This window comes from Meleagris gallopavo, chromosome 2 (genome assembly GCF_905368555.1).
Source record: "Meleagris gallopavo chromosome 2, MGAL_WU_HG_1.1, whole genome shotgun sequence".
Classification (NCBI taxonomy): domain Eukaryota; kingdom Metazoa; phylum Chordata; class Aves; order Galliformes; family Phasianidae; genus Meleagris; species Meleagris gallopavo.
The window spans coordinates 28370372-28393620 of NC_139405.1; the positions used below are offsets into that span (position 1 = coordinate 28370372).

At 33.2% G+C, this 23249-nt stretch overlaps 1 protein-coding gene across 2 annotated transcripts in view; it reads left to right on the forward strand.

Moving 5' to 3' along the window:
* The window catches only part of KIF6 (kinesin family member 6), a 139126-nt gene that overhangs the window by 49034 nt on the left and 66843 nt on the right, over positions 1-23249 (forward strand). For both annotated transcript variants that reach the window (XM_085219426.1, XM_031552404.2), the window contains 3 exons: positions 1429-1534; positions 2380-2521; positions 4463-4675. In XM_085219426.1, coding sequence (XP_085075552.1) covers positions 1429-1534; positions 2380-2521; positions 4463-4675 — 461 coding nt within the window. The remainder of the gene's footprint in view (positions 1-1428; positions 1535-2379; positions 2522-4462; positions 4676-23249) is intronic.

Genomic DNA, 23249 nt, shown 5'->3' on the forward strand with positions numbered 1-23249 from the left:
CTATATTAGCCAATATTATCACTGAGATAATGGTGGAAGTTCATCACTAGTGAATTTAAGGATCGATTACTCAGGGCTTTTTGTAAAGAAACTATAACTAATGATTTTTCCAGGAAACAGAGCATACCTAAGAACATATCTGAGAGATCAGTGGAATGGTGTCAGGGCTGAACCAGAGGAAATCACCAAAAAAAACATTTGATTACCAGTGCTTTATCGTTATATAGTACACCTGTGATGGAAAAAACTCCTTAAAGGGATGCTATTTACCACATGATTTCATATTATCTTCCTTTTGCCACATATGCATGCCTCTAAACAGACAAAGCAAGTTTTTGTAGGAAGTTCTCTGGGGAGATGTTAGCATTTTCTTGCTCCTCCTGAACATCTAGGCACAACTTTTTCATGTCTGGGCTATTTTATGTGATTTTTCTAGTTTGGTACTTAAAGTCATAATTCTTGAAACAGTTCTGTTGGAGGAAAAAGGTTTAATATTCACTTATCTGCAATAGAACTGAAGACCAGAAGTTAGGTGACTATCTTTGAGTATACCATGATTGGTAAGGAAAGAGTTATTCTCCACCTGTTGAAGGTAACCAACCCTTAAAACCAAGAGCCTCTGTATAACTTGTTGCAAAAACGTTTTTTTTTTTACTCTGCCTCTTTTAATGGGAGAATGACTTCTGTGTTCAATTTTCTGACTAAAAGGAATGCATTGGAATTGTTACTGTAGATGTAAAAATAGATATAAAAGATTTAAGAAATTTATATCTATAACTTTACATGATTCTGTGGCCTAATTTTCATTTCTATAAGTAGTTTAAGAATATCCTCCTGTACAGAAAAGTATATGAATATCCTCTCCCCTTCTCCCTTTTTTTTTCCTGTTTGACTTTTCACACCAAAAAATTGTTGTAGCCGTAAGTAAAATTTTGGAACAAGTGATTTTATGTATGAAAGTTTACTGACTCTTGTATCATAAAAGGACGTGGTTTTTTCTGTTGCACAAATAACTGCACATTAAGCAATCTGATGCTCAGAGCCTCTAAAAGTTAGCTTGCCATGTTTTCTGAAAGAATAGACTTCATTTTAATTATATGGCAAAAGAACTGTAAGTTGTAAAAATAAATGAGAAAAGAAAAGATTTCTTCCTGAAATCCTTCTTTCTTTAGTTCTGAAACTAAAACTGTTAATTAGCACATACAAGTATGTTTTGATATACAGTTATAGAATCTCCAGTATCAACACCAGCTTTTAATATCAGCAATAAAAAGTACCATAATTTCTTGGACACTGGGGAACAAAAAGATAGCCTGTTAATGTCAGTCATCTTGGTAAATCAGAATTTGACATTACTTTAGAGTTGAATTTTTTGTGTGGTTTTTTTTTTTTTTTTTTTTGTCTCTTAAAAATGTAATGTCTTTTCAGCTTGGATGAGTTAATAGAAACATTTCTGGAAGACAATGATCCTGAAACCACTTTGGATGTTGGAGCAGACATGCGCAAGATTAAGTACTGTTTCACTTATTTGAAGGTATTTCATAGGTGGAAATACAGCTGGGACTGTATATACATTGAAGACATTCACAGTTGAAAAGAATCAAGAGATGCAGTATAGTTAAGAGATGGAAAATGGTAAAACTGTGAATTGCATGAAGAACTAATAGAAATTTGGAATTTAATTGAAAAATGCAGCAAGATTGTGTGAAAGGATCACAACTTGTGGTAAATTGTAAGAGCGGACTGTAAGTTATTGGAATTAACCCATTGCATGTTATTTGTAAGTGGATTGATGTTTCTGTATATTCAGAGTGCTATGATGTCTTTACTTTTCATAAACTATGTCAAAAGAGATTAAAAAAAAAAATAATAATAATACTAAAGCACTTGAATCCGTTACACAATCTTACTAGTGTAAGCACTTCAACTCTGAGGAAACAAGATAGACTTGAAGTAGAAAGAACAGTGAAGTTAATAGAGAAATAAGTAGAAGGCATTATACACTTTTAATGTTTTGGGATGTTGTTTTATAATAAGATATGCATTCCTGGTTTAAATTTATTGTTTGAATAAGAAGGTCTTATTTTCACTGTTAATATCAAAAACACCACGATGCTACAGAACACTGGAGTATCACTTCGATAGGATATAGTAAATGCTATGCTTTGCAGTGAAGAACGACAAATGCAACTCATTCTGTACATCTACTCATCCCAAACATTTGCATATAGCTTGATATAGAGGCATGATTTTATTCCCTCAAGGGTCCATACAGATATTGTTTTCAACAATATTTTCCAGAGAGTCACAAGGGAAAGTAAGTACATAGCTGGAGGTCAAGTTATGAAAGCAATTTTGTTTCTTTCTTTCTTCTGGTAGCTACGACAGAATCATTCCAAGATTTCTGATGAAAAGTTGCTCTCGCATCACATCTGTGAAGACAAAGACACTAGCAAAGAAGCAGGAAAAGAGGAATTGAAAAAAATGAAAGAACTTCTGCAGCAAAGAGACAATGAGATCAGTATCCTTAATAGGGGAAAAAATAATATTTGGGTTTCAGCTGATGTGGCTACATTGGTTTCTCTGTGTGTGAGATAGGAGTTGGCTCCATGGAATGAATTTCTCTCTATTGACCCCACTGTGTTAAAGCAATTATTCAGTTTCCAAATTTTATGTGACAAGACCCTTTCTTTACACCTGCTTCTATTTCAGTTGTGACCCAAACCAAAATCCTGCATCCAGGCACCACTTAGCTTTGGAGTAGTCCAGCCAAGACCCAAGGCCTGTGAATAAAGCCATGCCTAAAAAACTCCTCAAGCAAATTAAACATTTTTGTAGAATGGGAAAATCTGATGCTATGTAAAGATCAATTTATTACCTTACAAAGAATAGAATTTCCTGTAAGTGTTATTTTTAGCCAAATGAAGTGCTGCTTTGGGGACTACTGGATTATGTACCTTTTGAATGAATATGAAACTTATACTCTTTACATGCATTTAAAAATTAAATTAAAGCTAAGGCTTTCTGCATATAAAAATATTAGACTACTTAGATGTGCTTTGCCCATTACAGTGCCTCACAGCAGACACAAGTATATAGGTTGCAGTGAAAGTAATGTTGTCCTTTTATTCCCAATAATACTATAACAAATACAAAGAGCACAATAGCAGTACTTGTTAGAGCAAATTCTCAGCTACAAAACAATATTTATTTCCATCATAGTCACCCTTAGCTATGCATTTTTCTCAGTGATGTACATGAACCTGCATGCTATTTTTGTAAAGATCTGCAGCAGTGGAGGTGACCCACTGTCGCTGTGAACAGTGCTGACATGCACCACCTAATGCCTCACTGTGCCCATTTTCACTGTTTAGTCTTCATAGATGTTCAGTAAGTGCCAGTGAATGTCAGTGACTTTTTTTCCATGTGGAAGAATTCAATGACACACTTTTTCTTCATATGCACTCCCATGTCAGATATCATTTTGTAAGACTGCCCACCTGCTGCCATCTGTTGCATAGCAACAAAATGTAACAGAATATTGGTGGGAAGGTTCAACAGCTACTGCCATACCACTGATATGTGCCTCTGATGTCATGGGCTAGCACTGTAAAATGGGAGGCATTACATTCAGTGCAGCTCTTGTATATCAAATTCAGTCCATTGTTCAAAAATTAATAATGTGACTTGTGTGATAAAGTGGTGAGAAATATGGAAGCTTTTTAGTCAAGAAATGAGGTTTTCTTGACTGTCCTTCAAACCAGGGCTAACATAATAACTACTGTACAGAATTTTATTATTGTCACCATTTTACTAATTAATCTTCCCTACTTAAATTTTTCTGTTGTTCGTTTAGAAAGTTAATTAGGATTAGAATTAATAACATAATAAAATAAATTCAACAGTATGAGGAATCCTGTGGTTTTGGCTGAAGGCTCACAAAATTTTCACTGTAAGACCCCTTGATGCTCTTAGCAAAACATACCTATATCAAAATATCTATATCAAATATACTTTTAGTAAATACATAACAATGCATTTTCAAATTGCTGTTCTGCATTTTAGTAAACTTTCTTGTTATAAAAAGGTTACAGATGTGATACAATTTTCAGCCTAGGGTTTCTTTTCTTCAAAAATTTTATTTATTAGAGAATTTAAAAGAATTAAAAAAGGAGTCACACAACAGCAATCTTAATGGAGTTTCATTTCTGTTTAACTGTAAATGCTCAACATTTGTCTTCAACATGTGAATTAATTAGCGCTTATTAAAAATGAATCTCCTGTTTGGAAAAAGCTAAGGTGGCAAACAAAATTCCTAACTTTAAATTCATATTCACAAATAGGCTTCCAAATAGGAATTGTCTTTCTTTTAAAAAAAAAAAAAAAAAAAAGAGAGACTTAAAGAAACAAATAATTGTTTTATTGAAAAGATTCTTGATTACTTCCTTAATATATCTTGCAGATATTCTAATAAATATGCTAAAAAATGAGAGAAAGAAAGCACAAGACGCTCTTTTTCAGCTCAATGCTGCCTCTGCTGGTTCTACATCATGGAAGCAATCTCATTCTATAAACTTAGAAGAAAGTCAAAACCCGTCTAGGTTTTTTAGTCTAAAAGATGCAAAAGATCTCAGCTCTTCAGTTCACAAGATGCCTTTTCTTTCCAGAACTAAAGGTTAGTGTAAATTAAGTGAATATTTATTGGGTTATTAAAATATGATTTTCAGCATATTACTCAAATTCATAATAGGATAGGAAATTTTTATGTTCAGTAATAGTGGTATTCTGCTAATTCTGGATAAACAAATGCAGGGATGCAAATTTATAGTTCTCTCAAAGTAATGACGGCTTTAACAAATTGATGTAAATCTTCTGCTGCATAGTTCTCCAAAAAAAGAATGCAAATTATGTTGTAGAACTTTAAATCTTCAAGTAAATTTGTTCTCAGAAAAGGATTTTTAGCATAACTCATAAAAATTACTAGAAAAAAAATTTGGTTTTCCCCAGAAAGTCTGGAAGTAATGACCTTTAGCAAAAAATAAATCATAACCAGTACAGCAGATATTGAAAGAAATTTTGTGCAGGCATTATTAATTGCACAGTATAGTAAAACATCAAACACATTTTTCTTTCCAATTTTTTTTTTTTTTTTTGGTAATCTTACAACCTATGAAAGGAATCTTACTTTCAAATAGAATAAGATTTCATTAATTATGCTTCCATCTCTGATATCAGATTGGAAACTTTCTGTGGTTGTCATTAATAGTTTTGCTTATGCTATACTAGTTAGATATCTGTTTCTTTTTATTCAGCCTTTTCAATAAAATATTGTGATTATTTCAATTATTAAAAAAAAAGAACTGAAGTCTTAGTTCCAGAAACGAAAGGTAGCTACATTTTTGTGTATTTGAATAGCTCTATTGCAATTCTACCTTTCTAGAGCAAGAACTTGGTAAGTATGAACAAATTCAATACCTGCATTCTGTTGTATTTCAAAATAATAACTTGCCATGTGGTCCTACAAATAATATCCTTTCCAAAAAAAAGAAAAAAAATTCAGCTGAACTGAAAGACAAGGTGTTCATTTAGGGTAGCTAACACAGTACCATTCAATATACATTAGTGTCATTTTGTCAGCAGATAAGCACTAGTTGTATGTGTGTAACTGATAAAAGATTTTAATCTAGTAGTAAAGCCACTTTTTTTGTTGTTGCTGTTATTCATAGTATACTGTAACTGTTCTGTAAAATGTAGTAGGTAAACATACCAGATTTTTCATTGAAAAAGAATTATTTTGGACATATGGTTGGTGCAGAGGTCCTGCAGCAATGAAGTATCTTCTTTGGTTAAAAGTAAATCTACCTGATTCCCATCCTGTTAGGATAATGAGTATTTAGATGGGCGTCTGTTGGGGCTGAGAAGATATGTTCTGAGAAGACGTTTTGTGTATGATTAGATGTTTTACAAATGTTTTGAAAATAGCTGTAAACACATCCCCTTCCCTCCAATTGTCTTTTCAGTCTATTTTGGGTCAGGTTCTGATACTCTGTCACATTCTATGTAGACATGAAAACGATGCGTCTTCAACAATCATGATGGTAAATGTGAACAGAGAAACAGTCCTCTATGGGACATCTTACAGTTAACAAAAATAATTTTAAAAATCAGCCTTATTTCTGTGAGGGCTACAGATAAATAATAACTTTTTTATTATTATTCTAAATGGCCATATGTGTCTGCATACCTTTCAAGAGGCCTGATGTTCTGCTGCAAGTCTAGTCAGTAATGTTGGCAGCATTAGGACTTTGAATGTTCTATAATATGTAGCTGTTATAGTGGTAATGCTTTAAAAAAGTATTTCTTAACGTTTGCATTATTGTTCTCAAAGAAAACTTTGGAGTAACAGATGTAAAATAATAAATAAAACATAAGTGTAGTAGAAATCATGTAAATAGCACAACGAGTTCAGCCTTGCCAGGATGCCTGGACAATCTTTGGAGACCGATTGTCTTTGCAAGCATATAACCAAGTTTCCACGCTCTCAATCTTTTGGCTCTCTGAGAATGAAGCGTTTTCCCTAGTGTATAAACTATATTTTTCTTTTTTTGTTTGATTTCTTAGATTCTGAAAATAACAAGCTTCAATATGAGAAGTTGACTTATTTTAATAATTTCTCATAGGTACAGAACTCCTACAATGATAGAATTGTTATCTGTCTGGTAAAGCTTCTGAAAGAATAAGAAAAAAGTTTAGTGTAGACTATCTTACAGAAATGCTGTTCTCGAAAGTTGAGAATTACTGTAGGCCTCACCAGGTCTCAAAACTGATTTTTCTATTACTGTCTTGTAAATAACATCTTGTAACTACATAACTTACTGTCTTGTAACATAACTTAAAGAAATCTCAAAAAATTATACTGTCAACCCTGGAAGTTATAAATATCAACTCACATGTCTTAAAAGATGAGAAAAAAATATAGTACTAGGTTTCAGACCAGATAATTTTGAAATATGAATAGGCAAAAGCATTATTTATTGTTAATGTTTTGAAAAGAATATATTCTTCTGCATACTAGATTTTCAGAAACAACTCATATAACGTAGTTTTTTACAAGATTTTAAGGATGTATTTAACTTTAGCTATGTAAATACCAATAGATTTAACTATGTGCTTTCTACTTCTTTGAAACAGCAAATCAAAGAAAGCAAATTGTTTTGGCTAATTAGCATGGATTGTGTAAATAAGAGACTTATGCTGGGTAACTAAAAAGTGTTAAGTGTTAAATATTGCAAGTATCTTTCTTTGCATTTCAGAGTTGGTTAAATTATAATATCTTTACAAATTGTTAATTTCAAAATCTGTGTAAAACAACTTATGACATGCAATAACTCTAGACAGGTTTTCATTGCCTAATTTATTTTTTTTTCCAATTGAATTGTTTAAACAAAAAGCATTAGTGGTGTCAATAGGTTTTAGAATTGCTTTTGAAAGCAGAATTCAGAACTAGAGCAGTTTATACCATGTTTTTTTTACAGTGGGTGCTTCACATATTTGTTAGAATTATCTAATGCTTGGCATACGAAATACTAGGTTAGAATAATCTTGCATCTATTCCCTTATAGCAAAGCCTGTGAGCTTTTTTTTTTTAATTCAGCTCCTAAAACTTTTAATATGCCTCCTGCTTTTCCTATGTACATTCTCCAATTTTGTAGGAAGAATTTACTTGATTTCATATCATAATTATAGTCAATGAATATAATTTTTTCCTTATAACAAAGTTTTTGATATCCTCAGAAATGTTAGCAGAAAGTAAGCTATACTTTGTCAACAAATCACCAGTATTAATGGTGATTTATGTAACACTGCTTATTCTTCAGTCTTTAAGAATCTATGAAGCATTGGCAAGTTATCTTACCTCTGATACTATGCTCTCTAACATTGAAAACAATGTTATGTGTAAAGATCACTTGTACGTAAACCTAACGTAGGAACCAGCATATCAGCTCAAATTATTGCGTTGCTGAGGTTTTTCTCCTATGTTCTGCACAAACAGAAATTTCAAAAAATTTGGATGATGACCAATCTTTGATGTTTGCCTTGACATTTCAACAAATAGAAGAAAAGTTTGTGAGGCAGCTTCAAATTTCACATATTGCAAATCTCCAAATAATATTCATAATCCTGGAGCTACGCATTCTTTCAAAATCCATCTAAACTACGTGCATATGACTTGTTATCTGTACACATCAAGGATTTGTTAAAGATGTGGGAAAGAGCTTGGGCTTGAATCAAGCTAGAACTCTAAGTAGAGTCTTTAATGTAATATTAAACCTATTGTTCACCACTTAAGCAGTTTCCATATCCTAAATCATTTACAAATATTTTGATTTACAACGTTGTCTGTAAAGTCTTTCCAATTTTGTATCTCATTTCCTTTTTCCTGAAAAGAAGCTAGCAGAAAGTATGGGGGAGAATCCCTCATTTGTATAGTCATGACTGTACCTTTCTAAGTCTGTGCTGCACTGAATGCATGTATTCTTCCAGGAGAAATTGAATGCAGATACTGTAACTTTGAAGACCTGAAATGTGCATTGTATTATTTACATTCCTATAAATTCTATCTTTTCAGAATCTTCTGTATTCTTGAAACTCTGAATAGCAGACTTTGAGTGTAGTAGCTGTATAAACACAAAATGAAACAAGACCTAATACACCAAATTTGCATTCCAAATGTTTGTTTGGGTACTCCTATATCATATTTACCTATTGCTAATACTAAGTTGTAAATAGCTTTTCTGTTCTTAACTGCTTATTTAAATATAAGCGCTCATGTTCAAAATGAGATTATTAGTAAACTACTATCAAAAATAAGGTTTGATACCAATAGGAAATCTAATAAGAATGACTGAAAATAGATATGTACATTATTTTATTTCTTCAGATACATTATAGCCTGTATCAGGGTATTTTCCTGGGTGATTAGAGTAGAGGAATACACAAGTGCAGCATCCTAGTAATGTCCTAGGATTTGCTGATGACAGTGGGCTATACAACATTGAATTCTTCAGCTAAAAATTATACCAGTTTGCTTGCTGTTAGATTTGTTGTTCTTGGATCTCAAGAGTCTTCTTTTAGGAGGGAGTGGTAGGTATCATTCTCCTGTGATTTAGTAAGGCAGCAGCACAACACTGTTTAGATTGGAAGGTTGCCTGCTGCTGCTATTTTGGCAAGCCAGCTCCTATCACTGAGGGCCTTTTACAGATTGTATAAGACAATTAGCTTAGAATGAGCAGACCAGAGCTTTTTATCTTAGTCCAAGTACTGTGAAAAAGGAGAACTTAATTTTCAGTACCATTTTAATCACAGAACTCTCTAAATTATAGGTCCATAACTACATGAGTAAGAGTGCAGAACATTTTAATACACTCAGTATTTGTGCTGGCTGACTGCTATTATTTACTGCATTATGGTACCTTTCATGAATATGAAAAAAACATATCTCTCTGGCTGTGAATTTAATCTGTTTCAGATGAATATTCCAGAAAATGCAAAGATAGTAGCACAATAACTTGAGCTTTACAAAGGCTTCAACACTTATTTTTAGTAATTCACTTTATTGTAAAATCTATGCTGCAGTTTTGTTGTTATTCGTAATCTATAACTAGAAGAGATATTTAGGTTAGGATTTCACATACAGGGTTGCTTATGGTCTTTCTCAGGAGATTGTGCCACTTTTACAAATAAGTAGTTTCAGGATAAATCAAAGTATGAATAAGCAAGACAAAGCAAGAAAATCTGACTTCATCTTATATGTCATTGGAATGATAAACATTCTGTTGCATTTTGACTCTTGTCATTTTATATCACTTTTCTTGTGCAGGTAAGTCCTATTTTAAAATAGATCTGTCTTCTGCTTGCTTGTAACAATAACTCTGTCAGTGGAAGATACATACATCATTTTTCCTCCTGCCGGATTTTTTTCTACAGAAGTTCAAACACTTTGGTTGCCAGAAAACAGGGCTAATATTGTGACATTCAAAGAACGCAATAAATTGTAGTGATAGTTTCCAGTGGTTGTTTATGCTGATGAGCTTTAGAGGGATTGTTTTACACTTACAAAATATTTTATTAGGATCATGTTCTGGCCATTTTTAGCCATTTCCTGTATCTTTAACTGAGAAGCTGTAAGGATATTTTAGAGTTTGGTAGAGAAATTATCTGCTATGCAACTCAGTCAGAATTGAATATTGCTTTCACTTGGCAGTTTGCAAGCATGTCGGGGAAAAAAAAAAAAAGAACATTTCTCCTGAAGGGCTGACAAGTTGACTTTAAAATGAGAGGTGAGAGATGGTTTCGATAAACAGATGATGATTATGAACAGTGGGACAGTAGTGATGATAACACACCAACTGTTCAGTTCTGAAAGCTAAATATTTTCATCTTGTATTTAGACTTCTCAAAATATTTATCTTGGCTCTTTCATGTATTTATGTAATAATCTGGGGGAAATGCTTCCTTCTATTGTTGGAAAACCCACAGAAAACTCCCTACTGGAAAGGATTGACTGAGATTTTCCATCATAATCTATTCTGTGTCCTTTGTTCAAAAAAAGGTTTCAATCCACTAGAAAAACTAAGTGTCTATTAAACATACGTATGTCCTGGGATCATTTGTGGGTACTGTAGTGCTTTAGACTAGCTGTCATGACTGCCCTCATGACTGAGTTTGTTTGTCACCAAACAGATGTACCCATTTTAATGCTTTTTAGTCAGCAAAGGAGCTCACTGATGTACTTCAAACATTATTCAGACTTATTCCTGATACTTCTCTTTCCTCGGAATAGAATACATCTCCTGTTAGAGACTAGATAAAAATACATATTCCAATTCATTCTCAAGCTGAACTTCTACCAGCTTAGATGTAGTTGAATTTTTCATTGCTACTGATAAAATTTTGAATAATTTTATGATGCTATACTTCTGATAAGTTTAACAAAGTTATTTTCTGGTTTTTGAGTCACCATATTAACATATATTGCTCCAATTCACAAAACTACAGGGGTTGGAAGGGACCAAACTCCCTGACAAAGCATGTTTCCCACAATTGAGATTACACAAATGTTCAGGTGGGCTTTGAATATCTCCAGAGAAGGAGACTCCACGACCTTCCTAGGCAGCCTGTTGCAGTGCTCTGTCACTCTCACAGAAAATTTTTTTCTCATGTTCAGACAGAACTTTCTGCATTAGTTTGTGCCTTTTGCCTTTAATCCTGTCATCCTGTCACTGGGCACCACCAAGTGGGCTCCACCCACTTGACACTGGAAGGACCTAGATGTCCTGGTGGACTATAGTTCAAATGTGAGCCAGCAGTGTGACTTTGTAGCTGAGAAGACCGATGGTATCCTGGGGTACATTAAAAAAGAGTATGGTCAGCTGACTGAGGGAAGTTATCCTCTCCTTCGTTCTGTACTGGTGAGGCTACATCTGGAGTATTGTGTCCAGTTCCAGGTTCCTCATTTCATGAAAGACAAGGAAATTCAAGATAGTGTTTCATTTCCATTTTCAATCTATATGTACTCTCTAGAATAAAATAGCTTTCTTTAAAAGGGTGGTAGAGCATTAGAACAGGTTGTCCAGAAAGGTGGTGGAGTCTCTAGAGATATCCATGTTTGGATGCTTTCCTGTAAAATCTATCATGGGGAACGTACTTTGGCAGAGGGGTTGAACTTGGTGATTACCAGAGATCTGTATCAATGATCGCTTATGATTATGTGATTCTGTGAAAAGTACATTTGATTGCATTAAAAAGCAAGACTATCACATCATACTTTCCACTGCGTTAACATGGTGCGTTTGTTGGACTCTTGACTGATCTGTGTTGCTTTTTCCCTTTCTAAAATCTGTTTCTGATTGTACTTCCAAAATATTTATTTTGTCTGAATCCACGGTGAATCCACTGTGAGTTTTGCTTGAGAAAGGACTTTGAATTGAACTTGCTGAGATTAGTGAGAAGTTAAAAATGAATTGATTAAGAAGTGTAAGTCTCTGGAAATGCCCTTGTAAGCAACAACAAATGATTATTTTTTGTTATAAATAAATATAAATGTGTACTTAAGATGTAAATTTAAGTGAACTCTTGCAGTTGGCATTTCAGGCTAAAGTTCTGTTAGGATTTTTGTCCTCAACGTTTATAAATATGAACATAGAGGCTTTTTTTAGAAGATGAAGCCTAAATTTTGCTTTTTTGGAGCTAGATCTCCATTTGCAACATCAAAGGCAGATTTGGTGAGATGTAAGGATTTAATGGGAGTAAGGAGTACTTTCACTGATTTATTAGAAGCACAGAAACTTTATTATCTTATACAGAAAGTGCTGTTATGTAAACCACTTACTACTATATGGTCAAAAGTTTTTTCTTTCTCCACATTTGTTTGGTTCTACAAAAGATTTCTGGTTTGTCCAAGAAGCTCTTTGTGTTTTTCTCTCAGTTTCTCAGCTTGGAACTTCTTCTGATGTGGAACGTATGTTTGGAAGCTTGTTAAAGATGCTTTTGGCAGTTTTTACAGCTTTCCTATCAGTCTGTTTAGATGGGGAGTATTTTTACGCTAGTTTACTGTTCTCTTATCCACATTAGTCTGCTGAAATGTAACCTATTGTTCCCTGGAAATTCTCTACTGTTTCAAATCTTTTCAACTTCCTGATTCATTAGCCATTTTGGCTGCCTAAAAGTGATATTGGATTCTTCAGACTAACTTCTTGAAGATGTTTTTACTTTCTGTGACTGACCGTCTTCAACTCTTGATATTTTAAAGGTAAAACACGCTCCTGAAAGTTTCTGCATACTTGAATTGGGATTTATTTGCTTTATTTACTGACTTTCAAGTTTGGCAAGTACATCTGTGAAATGTCTTCCATATTCTTATGATTAAGAACATCAAACTCAAGAAACTACAGTGTTTTCTTAATGGAGCCACTACATGCATATTGCCACTACATGCATATTGCCTATGCATGTGGGTAATACAAAAGACTAGAAGTTCTTCCTTGTGGCTTAATGTTCAGATATTTCTATGCAGATGCATAGTGATCTACTGAGCTACACTGAAAATAGTCTTTAATCATTCCCAGGGTCACGTAGGAGCTGATCTAACTCTACTGTAAATTAAAGCAAATCTGAAAATTCAATTGCTTACGTAATGGAAAGTTATAGACAGAACTAAAACGATTCTGAAATGAAAGCAAGTATAAGTGATTATGGTCAGTCTCCAGTAACTGAAGTATTATAACTAAATCTTATGTTTAACAGTTACTCCAGTTCTTCAAACCATGTATCTGACTGAATACTGAAAGATGGTACCTAACATAACAAAGCTCTAAGACATCTACTTTTTTTAATCATACTACAGTGCTTATGATTTATTTTCTCTCCCAGACTAATTTTCCCATTTTCCTTGTAAAAATGACTTAGAGTAGTGAATCATTTGGTAACTATTGAGCAAGGCATTTATTAAAAGAGTTTGTTTTTTCCCCAATCATACTGTGTAAAATACTTATGTAATGTGATCCCCTTATCTGATTTCCAGTCTTATACCAGACCTGTATTCAAATTAAGATAAATTTCATTTTTTACTGTATATTCTAATGTCTAACTGTAATGACAATTTTCTGTTGTGAGTTTCAGATTTGCTTTTGCATTTTGTGTGTAATTTCAAGGCTTTTTGACTTGGTTACCTCCTGGCCATTGGGCTACTGCTACCTCGATGCTGCTGAACTTGATTACTGTTGCAGTCTTAATGGTTTTAGTGTTTATTGTCATTCTGTAGTTCCTTCAAAGAGTGGACAGTTCAAAAACTGTATTTAGAAGTTCAACTCTAAGCAAAATTAACATAGGAAAGACATCTGTAAACCTGATGCTGTCCCTATTGGATACCATGTTTGATACCATCTATGCTTCATTTTCTTATGCCTGTTTCATTGCAACTCCCATTTCTGCTTACATTTTAGACTTTCTGGTACCTTGAGTTAAAAGTTTTTAAGAATGTAAGTTTAGCCTACTGGAACTAAAAACAAACTTTCATAAAAATCTGAATTGAGAGGTTAACTTATTTTTGTATTTATAGTATATATTTGCATGCTATTTTAGGAAGAAATGGATCTCTTTTGTTTATTCCTCAATAGAAACCAAACTGATTTTTGCATTTATTTTGTCTCAGTATAGAGAGTAGAAATGTACAGCCTGGTTTATCACAGCAGTAGTTTGAAATTAAGTCTTTAGCTTTAATAATTTTCTCTATAGAAGGGAGAGCTTGGCATCTTTTACAGTAAATATGTGGACGTAATTTATGCTTTTCTTAAATTAAATACAGACTTGTAAGATTTTCCACTGAAAATCTGGAGTATTTTTATCTTTTTTGTCTTACCAGGTTGTATAACCTTGTTGTATTTCTTTTCTTTTGTGTAAGAATTTCTAAACCTTCTTTTGTTATTGAAAACACTGTATAGAAAAAGCTATACAGAATTGGTTTTTTTGTCTGAAGTCCTTGTCGTTTCCAGCTTCTAAATTGCTGAAAACACTTGTTTGTCCTGTGAAACTTCTATTCCTCAAAGAAAGAAAATATCGTAGCAGTACTTTGAAATTCAACCTGGACATGCATATTTAAAGAACGTGTTCCTGTGCTACTGTCAAAACTGGTAGAAGTACCATTTCCTGAGCATAAAAGTGCTGGAAATACCTACCTCAGTTGCAATGTCGGATTCTCCACAGAAGGGTATAAAAACCCACACACGGACTGTTGTGCAATAACTTGTGGGTTCATCTGTTTTCATGCTGGAATCTAATATCTGGTGTTTAATCAAAATGCTAAACTGCAAGATAAAATATTCCTTCCAGTTTTTAGTTGCAATTATACTAATGATACTTCTATGTATGTACATTACAAATTTCCTTCTCAAGAACCATGTGCATATTTAAAATTATAACTACTTTCTTATTTAAAGCTGAACATTTTACACATCTGTTTTCTGGGCAGTCAGGTTCTACCAGGTCAGGGCCTTATCAACAAAACATCCACCTAGCTTCAAGAGGATATCACAAGATATCTTTAATTCCTTCTACTGTAGGGGCCTAGAGTTTGGGGCATATTCTACAAAGCTAAAACTGTTAAATGGAAACAGGGTGAGCGTGTAGAACAGGTTGAAGACAGCTACAAGATTCATTGCATTCTTGCATGGCCAAACAGGATTGATTTATTTGCAGGGATTCCCTAAAGCACTATTGGTATTTGTTTCTCTGAGGAAATGCATAAAAGCATTGTTATTTCCCTGTGATGTCAGTTGAACCTAATCACATACTGAGCATTCATTAATGTTTTCAAACTTTTGTAAATTAGAAATCTGATGTTTTTATCCCTATTGTTTCAAGAGTCAAAGTTAAGAGAAAAGAATCTTTCTCATTTGTGATTTCCCTCATGAATCATTGCAGGATACCCTCATACTGATATGAGGTACGCCTTTGAGTGAACTCACAACTAAATAAAGCTGGATGTAAACTTTTAAAGTCTTGTTCAGTTTCTGATATCAGTTTCTAAACTTTCTGAAAACTTACATAATGGGTTTCATTTATGACTGTATATTAAAACATGTTCAGTTTGATTTTGATTAGAATTTTTGCCACGTGGCTCTTCAAAGTTGGTATTGAAATATCCACTGCAACGTGGATAATTCTTATGCAGCATTATAAGAATATCTAGAATTACCAAGAGCTTACCGTACCACTTTGGTGAGGAAGATTTCTTGTAGTTTATAATACAACTGTAATTTTTTAGCCTCCAGTGTCATCTGAGTACATACTACAAATAAATGTTTTCATATATGACTGACAAGTACTATGCATATAGTGGATTGTTTTGCTTTGTTTTCCAAATGAAGGATTTTGCTGTAGTGCTCCATGAATTTGCTGGCCTAATTTTGATTCCTGTAGTATGATCTGTGTGTGGCTACAGCTTGAAAAAACATTTAGAAACAAAATCTGGTGTAAAAAGTAGCTGCTTGCCTGTTAAATACAAGAGATCATTGCATATATGTGATGACACAGTTTTATGGTATCCCTTCTTTATAGATATTTCTGAAATGAATCTCTTGGCCTAGAAATAAGTTAGTCTTTAGGGACCTGCCTCTTCAGGAAACTCTGCCAAGAAGCAGTGTCTATTGCAAAAGGGAAGATCTGTGGTCAGCCCATTGTTTGAGAAAAGTTTTCTCTGCTGGCCTCCCCATGTAGTGACTCAGAGTATTGTGGTGCTGGCTTCCCACATTGTTCCAAGTCTGCTTTTCACTAGATCTTGGAAGGAAGTAATTGACTGAAGAGTGCCAACTAGGATATAAGTATTTGTTTGTTAATACAATAAATCTTGTTAGCAGTTCTTAGTATTATCATTGAATTTATATTTAAGTTAGGGAAACTCAGGTAAACTGGGTCTCGTCTAAAGTCTTTTCAGTGAAGTAACTTTAGTGCTGAGATTTAAATTCTTATGATAATATCTAAAGTAGTGGAAAGGGTTTCAGAGAAGGAGGAAGAAAATCATAAAAGAGGTAAAAAGAGAATTGAAGATCTGGGATGTATAGGACTTAGTTTAGATAACTTGGGTTGAAAAGGACAAAGATGTGTGACGTAAGATGTGTTCCCAGTGAATCTGAGAATGCAACAAGGAGCAAGTGAGATTGAATTCCTAGGAAGGAAGGAAGCAAGACTTACTATGGAACAAAGTGTGAAATGATTTAATGGAAAATGACTAGCAAGAGATGGTGATGTGTTTTGAAATGACACATACAATTAAATAAAAAGTGTAGTTGAAGTGACCTTTTCCCTCCCTTAATTTAACTGTTAACTACCAAGTGGGAACCTAAAGGTCAAATAAAAGCTCTGACACTTTAGATTTTATGGAACTTGTTTAAATTAGGGGAGCTGGAGAGAGAAGAGATGCAATTTAAACTGCTGTATATCTAATTGTAGCTCCTTAAAGAAATTTTTGTGTTAGCCATGTTCCAATTAATGAGCTCTTTGCAGACTTCACATCAGTTATTCTTTACACTGCATTCACATGCTAGGCAGTACAGACAGCTAAGGGTGAAGTAGCAAAATACCAAAATGGAGTAATATCTGATAGAAGATAATTGATGCAATAGTGTGTTTGTTGCTTGGAACCTGTTTGATGTTGTTTTTCCTGACATATGTAAAATTGAATTTATTATTACTGGACTGTAATACTTTGAACAATCATATATATAACACTGGCATACCATTCTGGGGCTAAATTGAGTTTTTGTGTGGCTGAATGGAATGCCCATCTTGGTTGGATTGAAAAATGTCATAAGGCTTTTTTTACCCAAACATTTCTGCCAAATGCGTACAGGAAGTGGCTTTGGCATTTGTATCCAAACAAGTAACTTCATTTCCTGGAATCTGCTTTTTTGCAAAACGCAGACTTGAAGAAAGAAAGTGAAAAGAGGGATGTTAAAAGACAGAGGAAAGATCACTAAAAGTTTCAGAAAATTAGATTGCCCAGATTAATAAACTCATTTTTTTATGTATAGTCAGAAAAACATCATGTAACTCAACATTTTCAAATTGATAGTTTCTTCATGTAATAATACTATAAAAAAGCATGTTGAGTATAACTGCATTTAGTGCTTAATGGTAAGGCCATCATAAAATAGTCACAGTATAAGAGAGTATGCTGTATGACCACACAGGTTATAGATGCATAGTCCCTACTAGAGGTTTAGGAAAACTTACATTTATTACTGTGAAACTCAGAAAAATTGAAAGAGAATAAATGTTGCCATATTATTTTCAGTCTAAAAGAAGATACGAATTGATGTAACATAATAAACAAAATGCTAAAAATATCAACATTTTATGTCTAGTCAGGTACTATTTATTTCTTATTCTACAGCAAATTCATTTTTCTAGTCCACCTTGCTGATTTTGAATAACGTGTTGTTTTTTACCTTCTCTATTCTCCTACTGTCTCCAAGCTAATACCCTGAGTATTTCAATAACAATAACTGCAATCTTCCTTATAGTGCTGGATAACTGCCTATAATATAAGAACAGTCTTTATATTCTTATGGTCATACTCTTAAGGTCAAATTATAGATTTTTTTTCAGATGTTTGAAAAGCAGTAGTTCAATAGTTGGTTTGTGTCAAATGATTTTTAAATCAGTTTAGCAAATTATGGGCTATTTCAGAAATGTTGATAGGGTAAAATGTATGTTAAAACATGCAATAGCAATGAGTCATACTCTGAGTCAGATAGGAAACTTGAAATATTGCCATTTTCTTAGAAATAATATTGAAAAATCCTAAAGTTTAGAGAGGAAAGTAAATATTTGTGATTCAGAAGAAATTTTAATGTCAGAGAAACATACAAAACATACAAGTTGCGGAGAATTAATGATATACCTTCTAATTTATTCATTTGGGTATTAATAGACTGTATATGAAACAACTTAGTAAAACTGTTGATAACATATAACGTTTTCAAATCATTAAAAATCGCTTCTAATGGGTATAGGCACAATGAAAAAAAAATTTTTTTTGAAGTGGTTCAGTGCAATAATTAAGATGAGTAAGGATAGTCATTGCATACACCTTTTCTAGTGTCTGTATGTATTAAGTCATAAATGGTGAGGACTGTAACTTTGACTGGAGGGAGATTTTCCTTCTTATTCTCCTTTTTCATATTTCTTTCAGTGTTTTATTCTTAAAGCAACCACTGGTTGTTTATTTTAGTTCTATCATCTTCAAGTGTTCTGTTTTTTCTGTAAGTCTTCTATTGTCACTTTAAAACTTCTAATAGTTGTCTTGTTTGCAGTTGTTTTCACTGAGTACTTGTACCACTCCTGGTATTTCTAAATAAATTGCACTTTTTACTAAGAATATTTCCTAAAGAATGTATTTCTGTTAAAAATTAGCATACTATGTTTCTGATTTTTATATATGGGATAAATATATTGTCTGAGTAAGTTTTTTACCTGACTTGGAATTTTCTTTTTGTTTATCATGGTTTTTCATTGTGTTCACTATTGTTTGCATGTTTCTGCTGAGGTACGGATCTAAATTAATAATAAAAAAATCAGCTTTCCATTACATTATGGGAGCAATACATTGCGTTGAATATGTTCTCAGACTGGGACACAGGGCATCTGTTTTTTATTTCAGTCTTATTTTTTAGTAAGATTCTGAACTTATGCAAGTGATCTCATCTCTCTGAACCAGTTTCCTCAATGGCAAAATAAATTAGAGTAGCTTATCTTTCAAGATTGCTTTGAAATGTCATGTTCAAAGGCTATCTGTAAGTGCAAAATCTTGTTTTTCTAACATTAAGGAGAAGATTGAATGATTTGTGAAAGTAAGAGAGAATTAGAAGCAGAGACCAATACAAAGCTTTGGAAGCCTTTATTCTGTAACACATTTGTTCATTAAATTATTTCTATTTATTGATAGCTAATTTGTTTCAGAAGTTTTGTGAAAAATCTAGATTATGTCGGCTGCTTAAACTTCTCCACAATCATGGGTGAGGAGTTCTGGTTATAATATGTCTGTTACTTATTGTAATTTCCAAGAATAAGCTACGTAAAATGTATTTCTTACAATGATATTGCTACTTGCTGAGTAAAAGAAGAGTTGAGTACTCAGCATGAACTGGAAATTTCATCTTAGTAGAATGACTATTTTTTTTATTCCATGTATGTCAGCTTTAGCTCTGGAAAGAAACTTTTCTAAATATTTGAGAAATTTCCTTTAATCCTTCACTGTACAGAAAGAAGTAGACAACAGTTTTAAATGCTAGCAACTATTCAGAAACAGGAGGTGAATGTTTAAGATTGTTATTAGATGTGTTAGGACTAATTTACTTAAGTGAATACTGAAAGAAAAACTTAGGCAAGTTTATTTCATTAACTAAAGCCTGTTATGAGTGTGCTCTTGGCTCTAAGGTACATTACATTTAATATTGAATTAAACTTGTGACATGGAATTTCCATAAAATGTTGTCTCATTTTGATCTTAAGGAAAAGAAGTTTAAAGCTGCTGAAAAACATAATGTACTTGGCATTCAGGGAGAATTAGGAAACTTTCTAATAGTAAATTTGCAAAACATAGATTTGTAAGCAGCAAAAACAATCTTAATTCTATGTCTTGACATAAGTAGATTTGAGCTACAGGATGTCGCAGTGTGAAAGTTTTCTTTTGATCCTTCACTTGTATATATTTTTAACATGAGAAAATTACTTTTTAAGTAATGAAGGTTACCTTGTAATATGGAAAGAATTTTGTTTCTTAAGTGTTCAGTTTGAGGAGAAAGGCAAGGTGCATCTGCATTCTTACCTGTATGTGTATGTACATAAGACATTAGCTGTCTCTCTGAAAAGTAGTGTACATGAGGAAGAAAATGCCAGTGCAATATCATTTGTAGGTTAAGGAACGTAGCTTTGAAATCTCTTTTGGAACTGTGTAATTAAATAGCATAGATATCCATCTAATAGTAAGTGATCTGTAACTGCTACAGTTTTTCATGGTCTTGTGGAATGTAAAACATTAAATACTTTTTATACAGCAGTCATACATTAATGGGGCAAAAACTGAAATGGTCAAGAAATTGCTAACAATGCACTAATAGGTTTCTGGAAAACAAATGTGAATTATTTTAAGCAAATAGATGTAGCTAAATCATAGGCTGTATTTTACCACACTGCAGTATCAAATTGTTCCCTGACTTATATTTCATCAGGAAAGGTTGCTGAATATAAAGAGGAGGAACAATTATTTTGCTGAATGTGGATATTTATTGTTACGACAGCAGAACTCACTGTTAATAGGGTAGACTACACCAACCCATAAGTACAGGTTAGAAAGCACTTCCTGCCTTTGAGGTCAATTTATGATGGAAACTTCATTAAAAGTTGAATTAATTGCACCATGGTGAGGTTTCAGGAATAGTGATCATACTGGTTGAGAAATTTAGCTTTCATGTGTTATATTACATCTTCATTTTAAGCCTTAGAGAGTTATAAACACTGCTTTTACTTATCAGATATATTATTAAAATCCTATTGGTTGTTTTTTATGAATATTTCTAAATTTTCCATGATAAGTGCCTTGTGTCCAAGGGTATTTACTTGAATTCCAGAAATATTTGTATAATGTACATGAAATTACTCAAGCTTTTTTTTTTTCCAGACAGTCTAGAGACACTATAACGCTACCACGTGTTATTTTTTAGTCTAGAGCTAAGGAAGTTCTGTGCTCATATAATTTTCTGCTTTTGCATGGCCTCAAATTCACAGAAGTTTAAAGAGACATTTAGGTGATATGTAGAATCGGATGGTAATTCAATTGATTCTGGTAACACCTTAGCGCAACTTCCTCTCATCCTTCACTCAAACACCTAAGTGTTTGGTTTCTTTTTTTTAATGAACTCAGTTTTTTACCTACCCTGAAGCAGAAAGTTACGTGTGTTGAGTATTCTATGCATTATGTATTACGCTAAGAAAGTATGACATCCGCACAGTTAGGTTTCTGCAGTAGTGCTTTGACTTTAGAGTTATTTTTTTTAATCTCTGCTTCGATATTGCAGAGATGCTGTCATACCAAGCAGAGGTACCTAAAGAGAGATATCAGTGCATACAGCCAAATGATAGCATCTTTGTCATATTAGGAGCTTAGAAGTACATTAATGGTTACCCTGTAAAAATAGTTAATCGTTCATTTATATAACCAGAAAAAAAACAAAAAAGCAAAAAAAAAAGTTTTTCTAAAGCCTATAAAATATCGTAAAAAAAAATTTAAAAAAACACCTATCACCCTGTTAAATAGAAGAATTATTAATTTATTAACTGGCAAAACATCGTAAAATATACAAAAACTAAGTGCAACAAACTGTCATCTTTCCTGTGTATATAAATTCCAGCCTGTACTCTATCCTTTTCCAAAACTCACCATCTTGTTCATAAGGCAGCTAACTCTGGTAATGCTAGCAATGGATAAAGGGAAATTTCAAAGTCTATTGTGCTTAAAACAATTCTTGTATCAGATCGCTTGCATTTGTGTAACTCTGCTGCTGACTCTAGAATTCCAACACTTGGTGGGCCATCCTCATCTTCCTAAGGCAAGTATTTTATGAAAGTGACAATATTTCAGTCTGACATATTTTTCTTTGTTGTTGCCAGTTACTGTATTTGTGACAAAAGCAGTTTTATCAATTCAGTGTACATAATTCTTTCTCTGCACCTATTGGCATATTAGCAGAATATGACTGTATTTTGTGTTAAAATACAGAAATGTGTATAAAATTTTTGAGTTGCCTGTGAACTGTTAGGTAAAGAATGCCATAGCTCTGTCTTAGAATTTCTTGAGTCAGAGCCGTATTGAAAGAATGGCAAAAGAAGCTGGAGTTTATTTCTCTTTCATGTAATCCAATTTATGTCCAACATATGGCTCCTACTCACAGCCTTCCTTGAAGTTTAAGGCACATCCCTATTTCCATGTGAAGTTACTATCCCTGACTGTTGTTACTTGCCAGACCTACTGCTTCTGCTCTGTTCACTTCTCTGTGTTTTACTAGATTCACAAAAATTCGCTAAAATGAGTTTTGACTAAGAACAGTTAGTGTGCACTCGTATTAACAATTCTGCTAGCCAATGTGGCAAAGGAGTGGAGATAAGTGGCTGGAAAATTTTCTCTGAACCTTTTCTTCTGTGAAACTATGACAGCAAAATTCTTCAATAAGTATGTGATATACATCCATGGTTGGAACTCCCATGTGGCAAGGATATTCTTATACATTAAAAATTTTGTCTTCTCAAAACCTGTAACATACTCTTCATTTACTGGAATAGTTTTCTATATAGTCTTATAGTCTAGTTGTAAGATTGGCAGAACTGTAATTTTTAAATAGATTTCTACCAGTTTTATGTTCCTTTGTTGTAAAAGTTTGATGCCTGACAACATATAGTAGTTTCAAAGTCTGAAACCAAAGGACTTCTATGTTACACTTTTGTTTGGTAGTGAATTACTTAAATATTTTTTTTGGCAGAACACATTTAAATGTGAAAGAGTGGTTCCTTACTGGTGCTGGTTATCCAATGGACCTTACTTTTTCTACCCCACCATAGCTGCTTTGTCTTTGGCATAATTTGTATTGTGGAGCCATGTTCGTTATTTACTACTGGTATACTTCAAATAGCAGCAG